Below are 17,279 nucleotides of genomic sequence, written 5' to 3' on the forward strand. Positions count from 1 at the left end.
ATAGACAAAAGATTTTTTTTTCTTTCTTTTTTTGCTTTAGTCCTTAAATATTATTTTACACGAGGTAAATTGATATTAATTTATTTATTAAAATGTGGGTAAAAAGAATAGACAAGGGTGAGTTTATGAGCATTTTATAATAAATAGGCCATTACTTCCTTTCTTTTTCAGCATTATAACTAAATAATAATTAAACACTAAAAAGCGTTAACTTTGTTAATCGGAACATTTTAACAATTTCTAACATAGTAGATGATGCTTTAAAAAATGGTCATACTTTTGCACTCTGGTGCAGATTCTGTCTCATTGTTCCCCTTCTTTCTTAACAACTAACAATTTGACTCACTAATAATATCGTTTGTAAAAAACATAAAATTTCTAGCATGGTTAATTTGTTGTAGTTAATCATTAACAAAGATGTAAGAATAAACGGTTCTGATCATAAACTAAAATCGTAAAAAGAAAAAAAAAAAAAAAACGTCATTAAAAATAGTCCAAATCAAGGATTGCTAACATCCACATTCATAGCTGACTTTCGTACCCCTTTTGGACTCGCACACCCCTCTTTAAAAGTTCTTAGAGGGATACGTGGAATGTGTTTATCCTTTTCCTTCGACGTATTTCGAGTCCTAACACGACTCAGTCATCGGTCATGTTCCTGCAGCGTACATTTATTTCCAGCATGTTCAGTCAATTCATGCTGATCCAGAAAAAGAAGAAAAACACCATGACGCTGCATTGTTTTTCAGAAAGTACACATGCAGAAGTCAATTGAATCCTTGGAGATGTTAACTGCTCCTTATCCTGTCCTTAATTTTCAATTTGATTTACCAACTTGGCGACTACCATACTCTTGTTTAACCACCCTTGACCCGGACCAACATTTTTTTCCTCCTTTGGAGGGGGAGAGTTGGTGAAGAACCAAAAGAGGAAAGTACCCCAAAATTATAGCGGAATATGCCACTGTGATCGTATTTTATAAGAAAGTTAAAACACATAGCAATGTATATATGAGTAGTTTAGAATACCGTTACAATAACATCCCCATTGTACATATTTGGGAGATGATAATCTCACAACAGTTTTTCTCCTACACCTCTCTTTACTTCTAAGCACCTGATTTGATAAAAACATGATTAAACAGAAATGCGTAGAAAGACATCGGGCGTATAGCCATCATTTCCCTATGAGCTAACAAAATTCCGTGTCAAATTTCCAAATAATGCAAATTGACTATCATGCACTGACATTAGTGAAGTTTTCCCACCATTTTTTTTCTTGACGTCACCTAAATAAATATTATAAATTAAACAACAAAATAAATCCTAACAACTCACTTCTTCTAACAAATGGCAATATACTCCAAATAACTTGATGAGCTAAAGCAGTCAAGTCAGGCGACCAACACCACCAATTATTTCTTTCACCACTTGTTTAAAGAAACTAGTGTCAGGAAAAAAGGAGAATGACAAAAAACAAAAAGATCTAATTCTAAACCAAACACCATCTCAAATTCATCTAAAAAATTCTCACATCCAATTGTACCAATGATCCAAAGTTTCTTGTTACTCAAACATTACTTGATCAATACCGCAAACATGAAAGGAAAGCACATACAATCATCTGAGTAAACTCTATTAAACAAAAGGCACGTAAGTAATTCACAGACCCTGACGTAGCCAAGTTGACTAAAGTTCTCTCTACTCAAATTCGAATCCTCCTCCCGTAGTTTAATTAGAATACCACTCGACATGCAATCAATTTGGATGATTGGGAACTGTCATCTGTGAACTCCCTATTGTCTCCATAATCCTAAAGTGTCTCTAAACAACTTAACTAAGAACTATGGCACTATATTATTCTTCATATATGAGCATATCCTTGTATAAACAAGATGTTTCTCGTGGATTAAAGAAGAATCAATTATGTAAACAGTTCTCTTAGACCAAACAGGAAGTCTCTACACACTGTCAAATCTGTCGATCGTCCCATCAAATCATACAGCCCTAAACCCTAAAACCTGGCAAGCATAAAGGCCACGATACCAACCTGCTATCAAGTTATCTCCCATCCAAATAAACCTCAATGATATTCCTGTCGGAGCATGCACTTAACTGGAAACTCGACTTTCAATAATTATCCATGAAACGACATTTTTGGGAAGATGCAGATGACAATATGCAGAAGATCAACGGTTGGCATACATTACTGAATTTAACGGTGCATACACGCTTATGAATTCATAATCCATGGGACGTTATTGAGTGAACCGGAGACACTAAAGCAATGCATAGAAAGACTCTTGGAAAGCTTACCAATAACGAAGAATTTTCACAAACGATTTGCAATGGAAATTTCAATAGCTCCAAACCCCTCCATCTTCTTGACTATTTCTTCTTCTTTCCCCCTACAGATAATTAAACGAAAGATCGAACGAACAAAATACATTCATATGATCCACCGGTTTCGAAACAAAGCTCTACTGATAAACAAAAAGTAAATAAAACCTAACAACAAAACTACAGACTTGAGATTTAACAAGCAAAAGATATAAACAAAATAGACCTCCTACCTTTGCTTGCTGTGCCTATAAAAGCTGCCAAAACATATTTTTGCACAAAACCAAAAAACAAGTCAGTGATCACACCAAATCTCTCTTTTTCTTTCTCACTCTCTCACTCTAAATCTTTGTTGTCTCAGTAAGATGGAGGTCTCGTAGGGGGAGGACCCCAGAAAACATCATGAGGGATCTGACCGCCATTCGCAAGTAAATTCGGAGGCAGATTGTAAACAGCCATTGCACTAGCATTCTCACCAACACCTCGAGATCCCGAATTCACACCTGATTGCTGCTGTTCCTGCGGTATCTGCATTCCTCCTTCTCCGCCTTGCTCTTCCTCGAGTGGCAGCCTCTCATATGTTGCATTTGTGAACGTAGCTGCAATAACAATCACCGGACCAGAAGCCACCAATGCTCCCATCACGGTGCCTCCCACCACCTGCCCCTGGCCGCCCGCCAAGTACACGGTCAGTCCTGTCGCGCCAGGCGGTGATGGGGCAGGTAGGAACGCCCCTGACAACGATAGAATCTCAAACCTTCCGTGCAATGTAATCACTCCAGTTGGCGCTGCTGGTTGCCGAAGAGTTACATTAGCGACAATGCCGCTGCCGCTCAGGACAGAGACGCCTCTATGCCGTCTTTGAGAAAAGGTGGCAATGCTGTCTACAATGTCGCTGCCGCTGCTGATTTCCAAGACGTGGCTTCGGAGAGCGTTGGGGCTCTCTTTAGTGATGACAACGGGCGGTTTGGGCTTGTTTTTGGAACCAGGGGGGCGGCCACGCGGCCTCCGGTTGCTACTTCCTGGCTCGAGGCTGTCATGGCTGCCGCTACCGGTGTTAGGGCCTTGATCATCGCCTTCCAGGTCATTATTGTCCCGACCATCTTCGTGGTGCTTGTTGTTCTGCTTGTGAGGGCTGGTGCTGCTGTTGGTGGGAGTAGTGGTGGTGTTGTCTTGCTCGTCGAGTTGTTCCTCGGTGTTTCTGAGGTGGAGAGACGGCGGAGTCGAGGAGATTGAATCCACATGACCTCCTCCGCCCATGGAAACATTTCCAGCCCACCATCGATTCGCCATGGCCTTATAATTAAATCTTGGGAAAATATATAATAAAAAAACCTAGAAAACAAAATCCAAATCCGAGCAAGAAAGGAAACAAATCCAAATCCAAGCTCTTGCTTTTACACTCTTTCTGTTTTTGGATGCATAACGACAACCACGGTTGAACCACCTATCTAGCTAATTAAGGAAGGTAAAGATAAAATCTTTATCTTCTCTCTTTAATATTGCACCTCTCTCTCTCTCTCTCTCTCTTCTTCTTCTTTGTTTGCTTGCTTGCAGGAGCAGATTGAAAGATCTCTCTCCAATAAGCAATATAAAAACAATCTCCAAATCCAACAGATAGAATCCAAAAACCTTATCCCTTTTCACAAAACCCACCTAAACCCAATCTCCTTTTTATTACTTGAAAACCCTAAAAGCTAAAAACCCAGAAATATTAGATCCAACAAACCCCATTTAGAATCCAACAACCCTAACCCTACTTGTTCAAAAACCAAATCCAACCTCAACAATCTTCATAACCCACCACCCAAAATACCCAACGATTCACATATTTGAGCTCACAACAGTAAAATATATATATATATGTATATTTTTGGGTACCCACAAAGTGCATCCCTTGTGTTCTTCTCTGATAAGCTTTTTGAGTTTGAGCAGCTTCTAGCTTTTCTTCTTTCTTCCTTGGAGCTTGGTTTGCTTTGCCCTCTCTCAAGTCTAATCAATGGGAAATCTTGGGTTGGCCAGTACGAGCAAACTAACCCAAAGATTTTGTTTCTGTGGTTGGGGCCTCTTCTCCTCTGTATTTTCAGTTTTATCTCTCCTCTTTTCTTTCTCGTTCTCTCTCTCTCTCTATTTCTACTGCAAGACTGCACCTTTTTACCACTTTGGGGGCTGCGGGGGGGTGTACGTTAAGGGTCCCAACGCTCCCTGGCGTACGATAACATATCTTTAAACTTGTAAAAACAAAAACAAAACAAAAACAAAATAAAAACAAAACAAAAACAAAATAAAAACAAAACAAAAAAATTATGAGGGAAAAAGAAAAAGGCGGTTTTGCAGAGTACCTGGTTTTTTCTTGTCCCTCCGGTTTTGCCTTTACAAGTTCCGAGCTTCCAAGTTGAGTGAGATTTTAATCCTCTACAGTCATCACCAACTGGACTCTCCAACCGCAGCCAACCACCAGGAAGAAAAAACGCACCTTTGTATATCGAAATTACCGTTGTGCCCTCATGAGGTGACGTGCGGGAATTTGATTTGACGTTGAGAAAGCAGGGATGGTGGAAAGGTGCAGGGCAAGTGTGCAAGCCAAGGTTAAGAATTGGAGTTTATCTCTCCTTTTTTGAGTTTATACAGACGGAGAAGAGAGAGAGAGAGAGAGAGAAGGAGTGTGGGGGTAACGTGCGCTTGGAGTAGTGGGAAGTCGTCATTGTCTGCGAGTCGCGACACGGTATCGAATGCCAATGTCTGAAAACATCACCGCCAGAAACCGCGACCGATGACCCATACTTAATGCCGTCTCCAGTCATGTAGGAAGCTTAGAGAATACGGAAAAGAGGATCCTCGCCGGATCCTTATCTTACGGATTCTAAGAGTTTCATGATCTCATCCGTTGATTGTATATTGTACGATCTATTTTTGTTAAATATTATTTATATTTAATTTTAAATTTTAAATTTTAAAATAATTTATGATCGCACGATATATGATGAACGGATGAGACCACGAAATCCTTAGAAAAAGATCCGGTGAGGATCCTTTCCCAAAGAATACCGAACACCAGTTTTATCCACCTCCAATCATACCAGCCTAAATTTTTCCAATCTCACGTAAAATGAAGATGTTGAAGCTCGTCGATACCTAATAAGAAATGTCAAATGATGACAGTTCGGTTAATGTAACAATTTAATGTTTTATGTCAAATTTTATGTTTTTTTAATTAAATTGTTAAATATTATTTTATTATTAATGTAAATCTTAATGGTTGTTTTTACTTAAAAAATTGTTGAAAGGTTAATAGAATAAAGGACTTACTATTAATTAGTGAAAAATAAATTTCACGTTGATGTTAAAGACAATCAACAGTCGATAGGCTTAAGGGCTTTATGCATTTAGCCTTAAACTAAATTTAGCTCTGGTTTTTTAAGGCCATCTCTAAGTTAAATCGAGAAAGGGATCATCTTCAGATTCATTTCATATAATCCTTCTTAGTAAATAATTTGGACTTTTGAAATTTGATACAACGGTTACAAACAAGGATCCACTTTAAAAGTTATAATAACTTTAGTTGTTTAATCAAATTTTAAGGACCCGGATTGTTTGATGAGGAGGATTAGGTGGAATGGATCTGGAGATGATCCCTTTCCGTTATATCGAGCCTTTAGCTATTTTTTAGTTTTTTTTTTTAATTAATATTTTAAATAATATTGTAGAATTAAATTTGTTTATCTCCCGCCATGTAGAGTCAAATTTTGTTATTTGGCTTGTGATACACATGTTGGGGCTGTTGAGGAGCTTGGAAACCTGGTATACATGGTCTGTACTTGAATAACCTTTTATTTATTTATTTATTTAACAAACGATATTATTTATAGTAGAGTAAGAGAGTGAGTTAATCATTACAATGGATTAGCCATAATAATATGATTCAAATTCTCCTTTAGCGAGAAACAAACATAAAACCTCACTTACAAGTGAAGAATACTACTAGAAAAATAGTACTAAGTGGCTATTCTTGACTAAACTTAGCCCTAATTCTTTTTAACAAATTCATGTTGGCACTGCTGCAGGGACAAAGCCAGAGATTTGTATGAGCGGGGGTATCCTCAAATAACAAAGTCACAATTAAAAATCTCAAGAATTTATTGAACAAAACATTAATATATTAATCCATAAAGTTTTTCATACAATATATTACAATATTCCTCGAATTGTTTTCATGTTTTGAAAGCGTTGTATAACAAATCATTACCATACCATTAAATATCTCTTTATATAAAAATAATTATGTTATCATTCATCCATTGATCTCTAAATTAGAATGCTAAATTCTAAATTGAAATGCCAAAAACAAATTAATGAAGTAAAGTCGTATAGAATACCTTGTGGAGTAAAATTCTTGTGTTGAATTTTAATAATTGATTACTTGAACACCAACTATCTATAACAGTCCAAATTCAATTGAGTTTAGGTTGAATGAAAGGGGAGGAAAAATCTGAAGAGGTTGATGACTGGAATTGTTTTGTTGTACGTGGTGTAATGAGTTTTGTGTGGATTAACGACCTAGGGTTAGAAAAACGGGGAGGCACAATTAAATTAATTGTTAATTAAATTGTCATCAGGCAGGGCATTTGAAATCCAAAAACGGTAGACTAGTTTAGCTGCCTACCAATTTTTTTAATTATAATTTAATTAGAGCTGGTTATTGAGAATTGAAACCCAACTGTACATTTTTTTTAAATGAGTGGGGGCTGCTGGAGACAAATTTTGCAAATTAGGGCTAAAAGTGACCTATAATCTTTGGTTTGAGATGGTCTTCGTATATATGTGTTGGCCTTTGGTTGAAACTAAAAATGGCGTGTAATTTATTTACTGGAAAGGCCTACATTGTCAGACGAGTCATATGACTTGTTCGTCTTTTAACACAAAAATTTAAAAATTTAAGATCCGTTATCCAAATATATTAATGAATTCAACGATTTGTAACATGATCTGAAAAAAGTCAAAACCCTTATATTACATTGCAAATTGTAAGAAGAAAAACCTCGAGTTGGGCGGCTAATCAAATCAAATAATGTTGAATTGTCATTGTCAGTTACTTGCCCCTATAGTTTCACCATTAATATTGTCAAAAGTGATATCAGTAGTTTTGTATCCAAACAATGTCAAAATGTGAGTGCGAACCTAGAAATAGGCCGAATTTATTTTAAAAAATTTTAACAAAAAATTTATAGTACTATTTATTTTAATGAAAAATTACATTTTTACATTAAAAAATTAATATTAGTACTATTTATTTTACTCTTTATTATATCCTTATCGTTAAAACTTAAAGTTTTTAAATTTTTTTTCATTAATTTTTCTTTTATATTACTCTTCAATTCGAATTAGCAAAAAAAAAAAAAAAAGTAATTTGATGGTTGAGTAGCACAACTTTAATATATGCCATTATACCAAATGATCAGGATTATTAACCAATTGGTCCAACTGTCTTACAGCAAATTTTAGATGCTTCGGGTTTAGTTTTTACTTTAAAAAGGCGAATTCCATTTTTTCAAGCTTCAAAATTCAAGAACATTTTAATCACTTACTATTCAATTTTAATTTTGAAGAAATAAATATGTATCATAAAATTTATGGAGGTTTTAACTAAAAATCTACAGTATTGTTTATTTTAATAAAAAATTATATTTTTACATTAAAAAGTCAACTCTAAAACTATTTATTTTATTTTTTATTTTATTATTATCGTTAAAACTTAAAAATTTTCAAATCTTTTTCGCTGCTTTTTCTAAATTTTATTTGGGGTTCGTATGTCGAGTATTTCGTTTTGTTGGCTTTACCAATGTTAAGCCTAATGTGACAGTCCTAAGCCTAGGCCTAGGTAGTAGCTACTGCGGACACTCCATTGGAAAGTTGATGTGGGCTTATGAACAAACTTTGGCCACCTGATATGTGACAGGTTTTTACCATTTTTAAGGACGCAACTTACCTTCTATTGTTCTACGTACTATGTAGTATGTCATGAGTGGTCGATAATGAATTTTACATTAATAGAAGGATAAATTTTGCGTAAGTATATAATAATTTGAGCTACTTTATATATTATCAATTAGTTTTTATAGTGAAATCTAAACTTTCTTTATAATATCATAGTAGGTTGGTTCACGTGTGAAAGTCAACGTGCATGTGCTCCAATGTTATCCATGTGTTAGACTTGAAAATTTGTCACACGTGTGGAAGGTGTGTTGAAAATGGATCTCACATAGATGGAAAGAGAGACTTTGCATGAGTTTATAAGTAACTCGGGCTACTTTCTATATTACAAATTGATTTATAGTTAAATCTCAACTTTCTTCATGAGAAAGTAGGAATTGAATAATAAAATTATATTGATTATGCCACGTGAAAAAAAAAAACCACCGTTTTTTAACAAAGGTAACAATCTAATTTACAAATTAAAAAAGGAATTATTATTAACACTTCAAAAATCTTATTTGGCACTCTAAACTTTCTATAATTAGAAAGAAAAATACACTTATAAGCAGTGTAGAATAAAATTTTTGAAGTGCTAATAACATTTTCCATTAAAAAGTAGCGATTGATCTAGTATATTTATAACGCTACTTACTATTTCTTTAAGTTAGCAATTTGGTTTCGACAATATATTTCATTTTGAGATTTTAAGATAAATATAAGATATAAAAATATCAAAATAACAATTAGAATACGGTGAGTTAATTGAAGAATGAGTTGACAAATAGATGAACGAAGGACAATTTATAAGAAATTTTCTCTAACTTCTTTGGAGGAGATAGTAATTAGCAACTGGCATATGACAATGTGTGTATGAATATTTTTTATTTTTGTTTTTAAAAGATAAAAAAAAGGAGAGAGAAAGAGGGATTGGAAAGGGAGGTTTTTGGTTTTTGTTTTTATTTTTTATTTTGTATTTTTTAATATTAGATATATGCTAAAATCAGATGTATGTGAGTTTCAATAAAAAACAGTAAAATTTGGTTTTGTGAAGTTATATTGTTGCTCATCAATAATTTTTTTCTGTAATAGAAGACTAATAATCTTTTCATCGTTCTTTAGTTGACAAAGAGAATTTTAATAGGCAGTGTAGATTAGTATACCCACATTTCAAGTATTAACCCATTTTTACATTTTTACCCCTTATGTTTTGTTCAGGATAGTTTCTAAAACTAAGTCATGAAAGGTTTTATCCTCACACGAGATTTTGAAATTGCATCAGTTGATATTTTATCTATGTTCGGTGCATGTCAAATGTTAGACTCCTTTATAGACTACGGAGATGGAAAAATCATATTTGCATATCACGTTGTGCATCTAATTGTCGTTTTGGAATACAAGAAGTCAATTTGAAGAATAGCTAAAAGTAAAACTTCATGATTATTGTTGACTATTGTTGGTTAACATAGTGTAAATGTGACTTCTAAATCAACACAAAAATTACATAAAACAATAAAAGAAAACTAAAATTTTGTAAGAGCATCTTCAATCGTGCTCTTATTTCTTGATTAAGTTTTAACTAAAAAGGCTATAATGTAACTTAGCCCCCTAAAAAAAAATTTGGTTATACTCTCTAGTTTAAGCAGTCGTAATAATTGTGGACAAATAAGAATATAATTCTTGTTGAAAAATTAGTAATAAACACTGGGTGCTTCTTTTTCGTTCTCTAGATTTAAGAGCTCTTAGGTGAATCTTTAGAGTGTCAAATATGATTTGTCAGAGTTTTATTTGAAGATTGATGTGACAATATTAAGTTGATGTCAAAATTTCTTTCATTCGAATGCAGAACGTATCCGCTTTGATCCCAAAGCAGAATATATCCGTTTACATGTTTGCGATATCCTTTTTATCTTTCTCTTTTCTGCAGTTGCGCATACTTAATTATGTTTATCCCTATTTATTGTTTTATTTATTTATTCAATTCGATAATCAAAATTACAGAAAACGAGAAAAAAAAAAGTATGATTATCATTTTTCTTTATCAGTGGAGAATATTCAAATCAGTATCAATAGGTTGATGCACTGGTAAGCACGTCACTACTTATGTTCACTTTCGTAGCAACATCACTAGTCTCCTCATGAGTCATTTGGTATAATTTTGAAAGTTAGAAAAGCGATTGGCAACGAAAGAAAATAATTTTGACGCTAAAATCAAACTACCTTACAAGTTTAGAGTCCGTCTGATAACCATTTCAGTTTTTAGCCAGTTTCTTGCATTGACTTGATCAACAAATTGCGATTCATCAACCTGAAAATATCAATGTCAAACACGAGCACAAAAAAAAGTTCGACGCCGGGTAAAAGTACTAGTTAGAACTAGCAATCTCAAGTTCTGTACATTGTAAACAAATCAAACAAAAATATTTCACCACTCTGGCAAGAAATGAATCCTTCCCTTCCAGATTTTCTCGACGTAACAAAAAATTGGGGTGTGGGGAGTTAAAAGAGGGGCCTAAGTACCCTACTACGAAACACGACATATATGATATCTTCAGACAACAAAGTTATAAGGACGGCGTAGAGAAGAAGATAGTATATGAAGGAAGTTGAAGATGATTACTATGATAAAGTTTGATCCGTTTGGGTTTTCCCCGACCACCGGGTATAGCAGTTCCATGTGTGCTAAATCCCGAGTCTTGCAACTCTATGGCCAAAATTAAGAGGTAGCATGCCAGAACATGACCGCCTCCCTCAGTACTACTAAATGGTGACGACCATGTGTGCTTACTAATCTATCTATTCTATTAAGAGAAGAGGGTTTGTCAACTTTTTACCCTCTTTTCTTTTAATTTTGTCCTCACTTTTAAATACACAAGGTTGACATGAGGAGGGTAAAATAGTAATTTTGTATATTTTGAACTTTTTCCCCCTTTTTTCTATTTTTCCCTCACATTTGATACACAATATTTACATAAAAATGGCAAAATAGTAATTTTATATCGAAATATTTACATAAGATTAAAAAAATTGCCCCCTTTCTTCCAATTTTACCCTCACTTTGAATACACAATGTTAACATGAGAAGGGGCAAAGTAGTAATTTTGTATCTTTTGAACTTTTTCCCTTTTTTTCCTATTTTTTCCACACTTTAGATACACAATATTTACATAAGAAGGGCAAAATAGTAATTCTATATCGACATATTTACATAAGATAAAAAAAAATTCAGTTATTAAGAGAAATTATCTCACTATCATTTTTTCATACACGTAAGTGAAATCATGATGTTTTTTGGATAGTTTGAATGAAGTGAAGCGGTTGCGCTTGAGGAAAACGTGAGAGGAGGTGGACGGTTGTACACACACACAACGTGTGCTCATCTGCTAGTATGCCTTAAAGAAAACAGATCCGGTTCCAATGACTATACAACATTTTTAACCACCACCGCTAGAACCTTCAGCAGGAACGGTTTCAGTTGGAAGCATGGTGCCCGTTGCATCAGAGACTCGCCCTGATTCACCCTGCTTAGTCTCTGACTGCTCTAAAATCGGATCACGGGAAACTTCAGACTGCAAGGATGGAGCAATTTTATTTACATGCAGCCATGTCAACTCCCACAAGCTATCATCTCCTACGTCACTTTTCTCCACAAGAACTCCCCTTAAAATCATTACGATTAAGGTGTTCTTAAGTAGCTCCGGCACTTGGTCCCGTAGCTTCTCACATTTTCTCCCTCCAACTTTCACCTTCATATAATTTTCCATTCGATTGAGAACACCCAGCCATAGTTTGCTGAAGGTTGTTAACTGCGATAGCTCGGGTAGTAACTCCAGAAAAACTTTGGACAAGAGCTTCAAGGCTAGGATAAGCGTGCCTTCCATGTAGCGGTATTCCTTTGGGGAGTGTCCCTGTGCAATTTCAAGCAAGTCATCAAGCATTGTGAAGATCACCGTGTCAAAGCACTGTAACCACAGGCCATGTGGAAGAGGAATCCCATCCACTCCAGTCAAGCACTTCCGTAACATGGACAAAGCATGGTTCCTAACCTCTTCTCTCTGGTCCAAACAAACTTTTCTCAACCCCTGAACAAGCCGCAACCACATTCGCCCAATATCCTGAGACATTTTCACAGCTTCTTCCTCATTCATAGATTGGTTAGCGTCAGAGGCCCACCTTGATAAACAATCAACAGAACCTGCCATAAGATCCAGTGCGCACACAGATCGCTCCACCTCTCCAACACGAGACTCAGCAAACTGCCTTGATGCGTCAACACAGAAAACATAATTGGCAGGAAACAAATGAGCTCCTTCAGACATAATGAAGAACAGTGCATCGAACCCAGCCTCTGAAGCTTCTGGGTGCGGAGCAGTAATGGAGAGTAGTGATGTAGTTATGCGCCACCCCAATTGTGATCTTATGTGAGAGGCATTTGCTTTCACAAGGCGACCAACTTCCTGCGTAATTTGCTCACAGTATGCATCCGCAACCCGAGCATCAAGCTTCAAAACAAGTTGCAATGATCGCAAAAGATCATCAGCAAGGTCCTCCTTATAGGGAAGCAGCCGCTGGCAAATCCGAAGAAGTCCAAAAACAGCCTTCTCTACCAGGGCACAAGGCATCACGGTAGACTGAACAATGTTCGATATGTGCTCGTACACAATCTGCCAAAGAAGCATAATCCTATCCCTGTTATTTAGGGTAACAGCTATCAGCAACTCCAAACAGAAAACTGCAGTATCTTCATCCTCAGGTGAGCTGCTCCCTTTCTGGGGTCGTCCTCCAGCCCAGATGAGTGCCCGTGCAAGCTGTAACAGGGATTTAGCCTGCAGAAACTTGCTCTCCGAAAATATGCTATCAATGTGGCACTTTTGAATTGTTTGAAGGGTGCGCTGATGAACCACAAGTTCTTCTTCAGTAGGCTGTGATCTCGGCTCCTCAGTGTCAAGAGATAATAGCTGAGTAAACCGGCCCATCAATCCAGAGGATTTCCTAGGAGTACTCAGAGGGGGCATAGGAACGGATGACAGAGAATTGGTTATGGCCTTGCCATGACCTGTGTCAGCAGAAAACTCAGAATCACCAGCTGCTTCACTGGCCACAAAAGCCGACAGAAGACCAAGTTTGTGTAATCTTAAGATACAGTCAAGAACACCTCTCCAGCCTGTGCGAATGTGATCACCATATGTATTGGCAATCGTGAAAACTGTCACTGTTGACATTCTAGCTTTTGGGTCATCACCAAAGGCTAAAACAGGTTCCTCATAAGATGACGAGTTTAAAAGGGTTGTAAACTTACAAAGAGACACAACCAGATCGTCGAGCACATCTTCAAAATGATAGCATGCTGCAATCTTTGCAACAGATAAAAATCCATCAATGCATTTTTGGTAAATCTCTTCATGTTCTGCATGATCAAATACCACAGAAATGGCAGCAATTGTGGGGCCTGACATTATAGCAAACATATCCTGGTCAAGGTAGGCTCTGGTATCGGATTCAATGAATGGAGCATTCTTCTTAGATTTGTGTATTAAATCAATCCAACGGCTTGGGTTCATTTCAGGATAACCAGCACCTTGTTCTGGAGTTGTGCGGATCTCATTCTTGCATATTGAGTGGTAAAGCTCTGAAAGGAATTCTCGAGGTAAATCATCACCTCCATTGATGTGTCGATTATTCCGAATGAAATCCTCCTCTGTCATCTTCTTCTTCACCTGAACATTGTGCTGGTCCGTGTTGAGCAATATAATTGAATATGATAACACGAGAGCAGAATCCTTGTTAGCCAGAATTTGTGGTGATTGCTCATAATATCTCTCTGAGAATGCTTCAAGCACCCTTTGTATTTTTTGTGATTCTCCAGGCAATCGAAATGTCTCCAGAAACAGTCGCAGTGCAGTATCCAAATGCATGTCTTGGAAATCAAAGGTACCAGCAAATTTATTAAGAACCTGAATACAAAACTCATCATGGTTTCCCAGGAAATCCCCAACAAGATTCTTGTCCAACCCAGCAGTGTACCTGAAAAAACAGGCCACACTTTCAGGATCAAGTTTGTCAGGCAAGAGATGGGTTCCTTGGAGGAACTCCAGCCCTTTCTTTGGGTCATGGTTAAAATGATCAGCTCCAATCATTAGTCCTCTCTTTATGTGCTTCCTTCGGCGAACAAATGGAACCCAATGAGTCGGATCACTGTAGTTGTCACATTTCATCAACCAGAATGGAGTATACTCATCAAGATTCATAGGGGGAGCTTGAACAGCACTAACTGAGCCATTCCCTGCCCTCTCTGCCATTCCCTGAATAATAGCAATAAGACCATCCAAAGCAAGAATGTGAATTGAAGACAAAAGCAAATTAACAGGGAATGCACTCTTTGACAACATTTTAGCAAGCTCTTCAAAGACATTATTGCAAGTTATGTCACAATCTAAGTTCGCGTACATCTCCACCATGAAAGTTTTCTGTCGGCAGAAGTCCACAACAGACTCCATGGCAACCTCCTGCTGCTGATAAGAAGCCCCATACCTGCTTTGCACAAGCCTCAATATCACACATGAAAAGAAAGCCTCAAGCTGTAGCTTAAGTTCAGTGCGGAGATGGTGATACAGATTGAGGACAATGCTGCATACCATTGAAAGAATAAGTGGACTTGTTGATAGGCCAAACTGCATCAAATTTTGAAACAATTCATCCTGAACCAAACTTAATAACTTGGTGTGATGCCGAATGGAGGACCCGCCTAACTCTATAGCGCAATTAACCAAACCCAGTGCAAAAAGGGGGACATCTTCGTCAAAAGCTATGGTATTATACCTGGGACCCGTTCCTATATGCTCAACCACATTTAACAATGAACACAGGAAGTCAAATATTTCCACCATGCAGGGAATCCCAAATGGCTCAGCCATGAGTTGCACGTCATATTGATCAGCCTCCTTCCTGCTAGAACCACCAGCTGTCTTTTCATCAATCCCAGATTCTACAAGACCTGAGGAAGCATGCAAAGCAGGATTTGTAGATAATAGATGACTATCAAACTGAGAAATCATGTTATCATTCTCCAATTGTCTACTCCCAGAAGCATGCTCATTATTTTGCCCTGCAATCTGCACAAGAAAAACACCATAAATTCGTGAATAAGAAAAGTATTTAAGACTGGACATCTGCAGGTCTAACTTCTTGTTTCACTCTCGAGAATTAACAGATCACCTCTATGCTAAGACCCAATAATACTTGTCAATTTTGATATTAGAAGTACCTCTCCATTGATGGTATTGCTTCCATTTGGCAATGCATGTTCAGCATGGTGAACATCTGGAAGGTGTGAGAAAATACATCTAATAATTTCATGAATTGTGTGGCGAGCTATCCGCTGCAACAACTCACCTTTTGTTCCCGCTTGATGGACAATACGGAAACATGTGTTCACTATAATGCAAACATGCTGATTGGTCAAAATAACAGATGCTTTACTCTTCATGCAAGCTAGAAGAACCTGCAGTATCTTCATCAATACCACTTCTTCTGATGCAGGATCAGTCACCTCAAATCGGCAGCCAGTGACTGCATCAACTAATAAGTGCATGGCATCTTCAACATTTAAGGAATTTTGATTGATTACATCAAGTGTTAAGATATTGTAAACAGAAGACAAAGCCACACCAGTAATTGGTGCACCAGTTTCATCCGATCTAATCACATCCAAAAATGGCCGGAGATACGCAGAAGGATTGATGGAATGCATATGGTGCTTCCATGAAAAGATTTGCCTGCGTAACGCCTTTAAAGATTGGATTAGAGGGTGTTCCAGTTGATCATCACCAGACACATAGCGTCCTCCCCATCTTACATTCCTCCTCATAACCGCTAATACAGTGCCTATTTCTGAATTAATGATGCATGCTAAAGTAGCATGATTAGAATGCGTTGCATCACATTCCCCATGTTCTTCCTCAATTTCCTGGATTCTACTTTGCAGCTTCAGACGCCCCATCGTTCAACAGAACCCAGATTCTACCAGTATTTCCCAACTTCTACGACCGAAGCAAAGTAGCATATGGGGTATCGCATACTTTCAAGATCTACCAAGCTTAACATACCCAGTAGAAATCCAACATATCAGCTAACCGGGCAATGAAACTACACAAAAGTTCATAACTATTAGCACCAAATTCGAACAATCACGACCGCCATGGAATCATTCAATGACATTATAAATCTTCATAAAACCTTAAAGTATTCGACAATTTCGATTCTAATAATAATATAATCCATATTCCAAAGACTCAAGATTTGATTCTAATTAGAAAATTTGAAACTAAACAAATGCTAATCAGCAGCTCCCAAAGAAATGGGAGTGAAAAGGAAAGTGGGGATTCGTAGTGATCTTTAACATTTCGAATCCCACAGTTTGGGTGCCTCAGATTTGGGTGAGAAAAGGAAATTCAAATTCCGAATTTCATATGGGCACTAACCCGGAAGATTCCCGCCCTTCGACGGCAACGGCGATCTCATGCCGGAAGCCTCTGAGTCCGGTTTCGCGGTGGTTGCCGGCTCTAATCGTCAAGTTCGGGTTCGACCCGTTCACCAACCACCTTGGTACCAGATGTCTTGGTGAACTGTATAACAATGGTTTCCGCTGTTTTGTGCGGGCCATAAAATGGGATCTTCCAATATATTCTCATCAAATGTGGACCGTCTGATTTCTTTCATTTTTCATGATGCCCATAAAAAAATATCTTTTTTTGTTTAATACAAAGAAAAATTATTGCCCTTCAAGATCAAAAGATATGTAGTAAAATCATAGAGAATTCGAACGTACAACAAATATTATGGGTCAAATTTGAGACTTCAAAGATATAAAAACGAAAAGTATTACTAAACTGTATATTAATTAGTATAAGAATTGTTATTGGCATTTCAAAAATCTTATTTGTCACTCCAAACTTTTTATACTTTGAAAGA

General features: G+C 36.9%; 2 protein-coding genes across 4 annotated transcripts; both read right to left on the reverse strand.

Moving 5' to 3' along the window:
* Positions 1–1,784: 1,784 nt before the first annotated feature.
* Positions 1,785–4,555, reverse strand: LOC137735108 (AT-hook motif nuclear-localized protein 15-like). The gene has a single exon (XM_068474485.1). The coding sequence runs from the start codon at positions 3,630–3,632 to the stop codon at positions 2,697–2,699; it is 936 nt and encodes a 311-aa protein (XP_068330586.1). The 5' UTR covers positions 3,633–4,555; the 3' UTR covers positions 1,785–2,696.
* A 6,883-nt stretch (positions 4,556–11,438) lies between these two features.
* Positions 11,439–16,940, reverse strand: LOC137734920 (ARF guanine-nucleotide exchange factor GNOM-like). 3 transcript variants are annotated; one of them, XM_068474247.1, is made up of 3 exons: positions 16,790–16,940; positions 15,574–16,454; positions 11,439–15,421 (listed from the first exon to the last, which is right to left on the reverse strand). In XM_068474247.1, exons 2-3 carry the CDS (start codon positions 16,306–16,308, stop codon positions 11,744–11,746), a joined length of 4,413 nt encoding a protein of 1,470 aa, XP_068330348.1. In that variant the 5' UTR covers positions 16,309–16,454; positions 16,790–16,940; the 3' UTR covers positions 11,439–11,743. The 3 variants fall into 3 exon arrangements, with proteins under 3 accessions (XP_068330348.1, XP_068330350.1, XP_068330349.1); XM_068474249.1 differs by having other exon boundaries at positions 15,574–16,544; XM_068474248.1 differs by having other exon boundaries at positions 15,574–16,940.
* Positions 16,941–17,279: the final 339 nt, after the last annotated feature.

This window comes from Pyrus communis, chromosome 5 (genome assembly GCF_963583255.1).
Source record: "Pyrus communis chromosome 5, drPyrComm1.1, whole genome shotgun sequence".
NCBI lineage: Eukaryota > Viridiplantae > Streptophyta > Magnoliopsida > Rosales > Rosaceae > Pyrus > Pyrus communis.

Excerpts from the sequence above, each read along its gene's own strand:
- LOC137735108 (XM_068474485.1), bottom strand. The coding sequence starts at position 3,632 with ATGGCGAATCGATGGTGGGCTGGAAATGTTTCCATGGGCGGAGGAGGT.
- LOC137734920 (XM_068474247.1), bottom strand. The coding sequence starts at position 16,308 with ATGGGGCGTCTGAAGCTGCAAAGTAGAATCCAGGAAATTGAGGAAGAA. Across the intron at positions 15,422-15,573 it reads GCAATACCATCAATGGAGAG|ATTGCAGGGCAAAATAATGA; the intron begins GTACTTCTAATA and ends TTTCTTGTGCAG.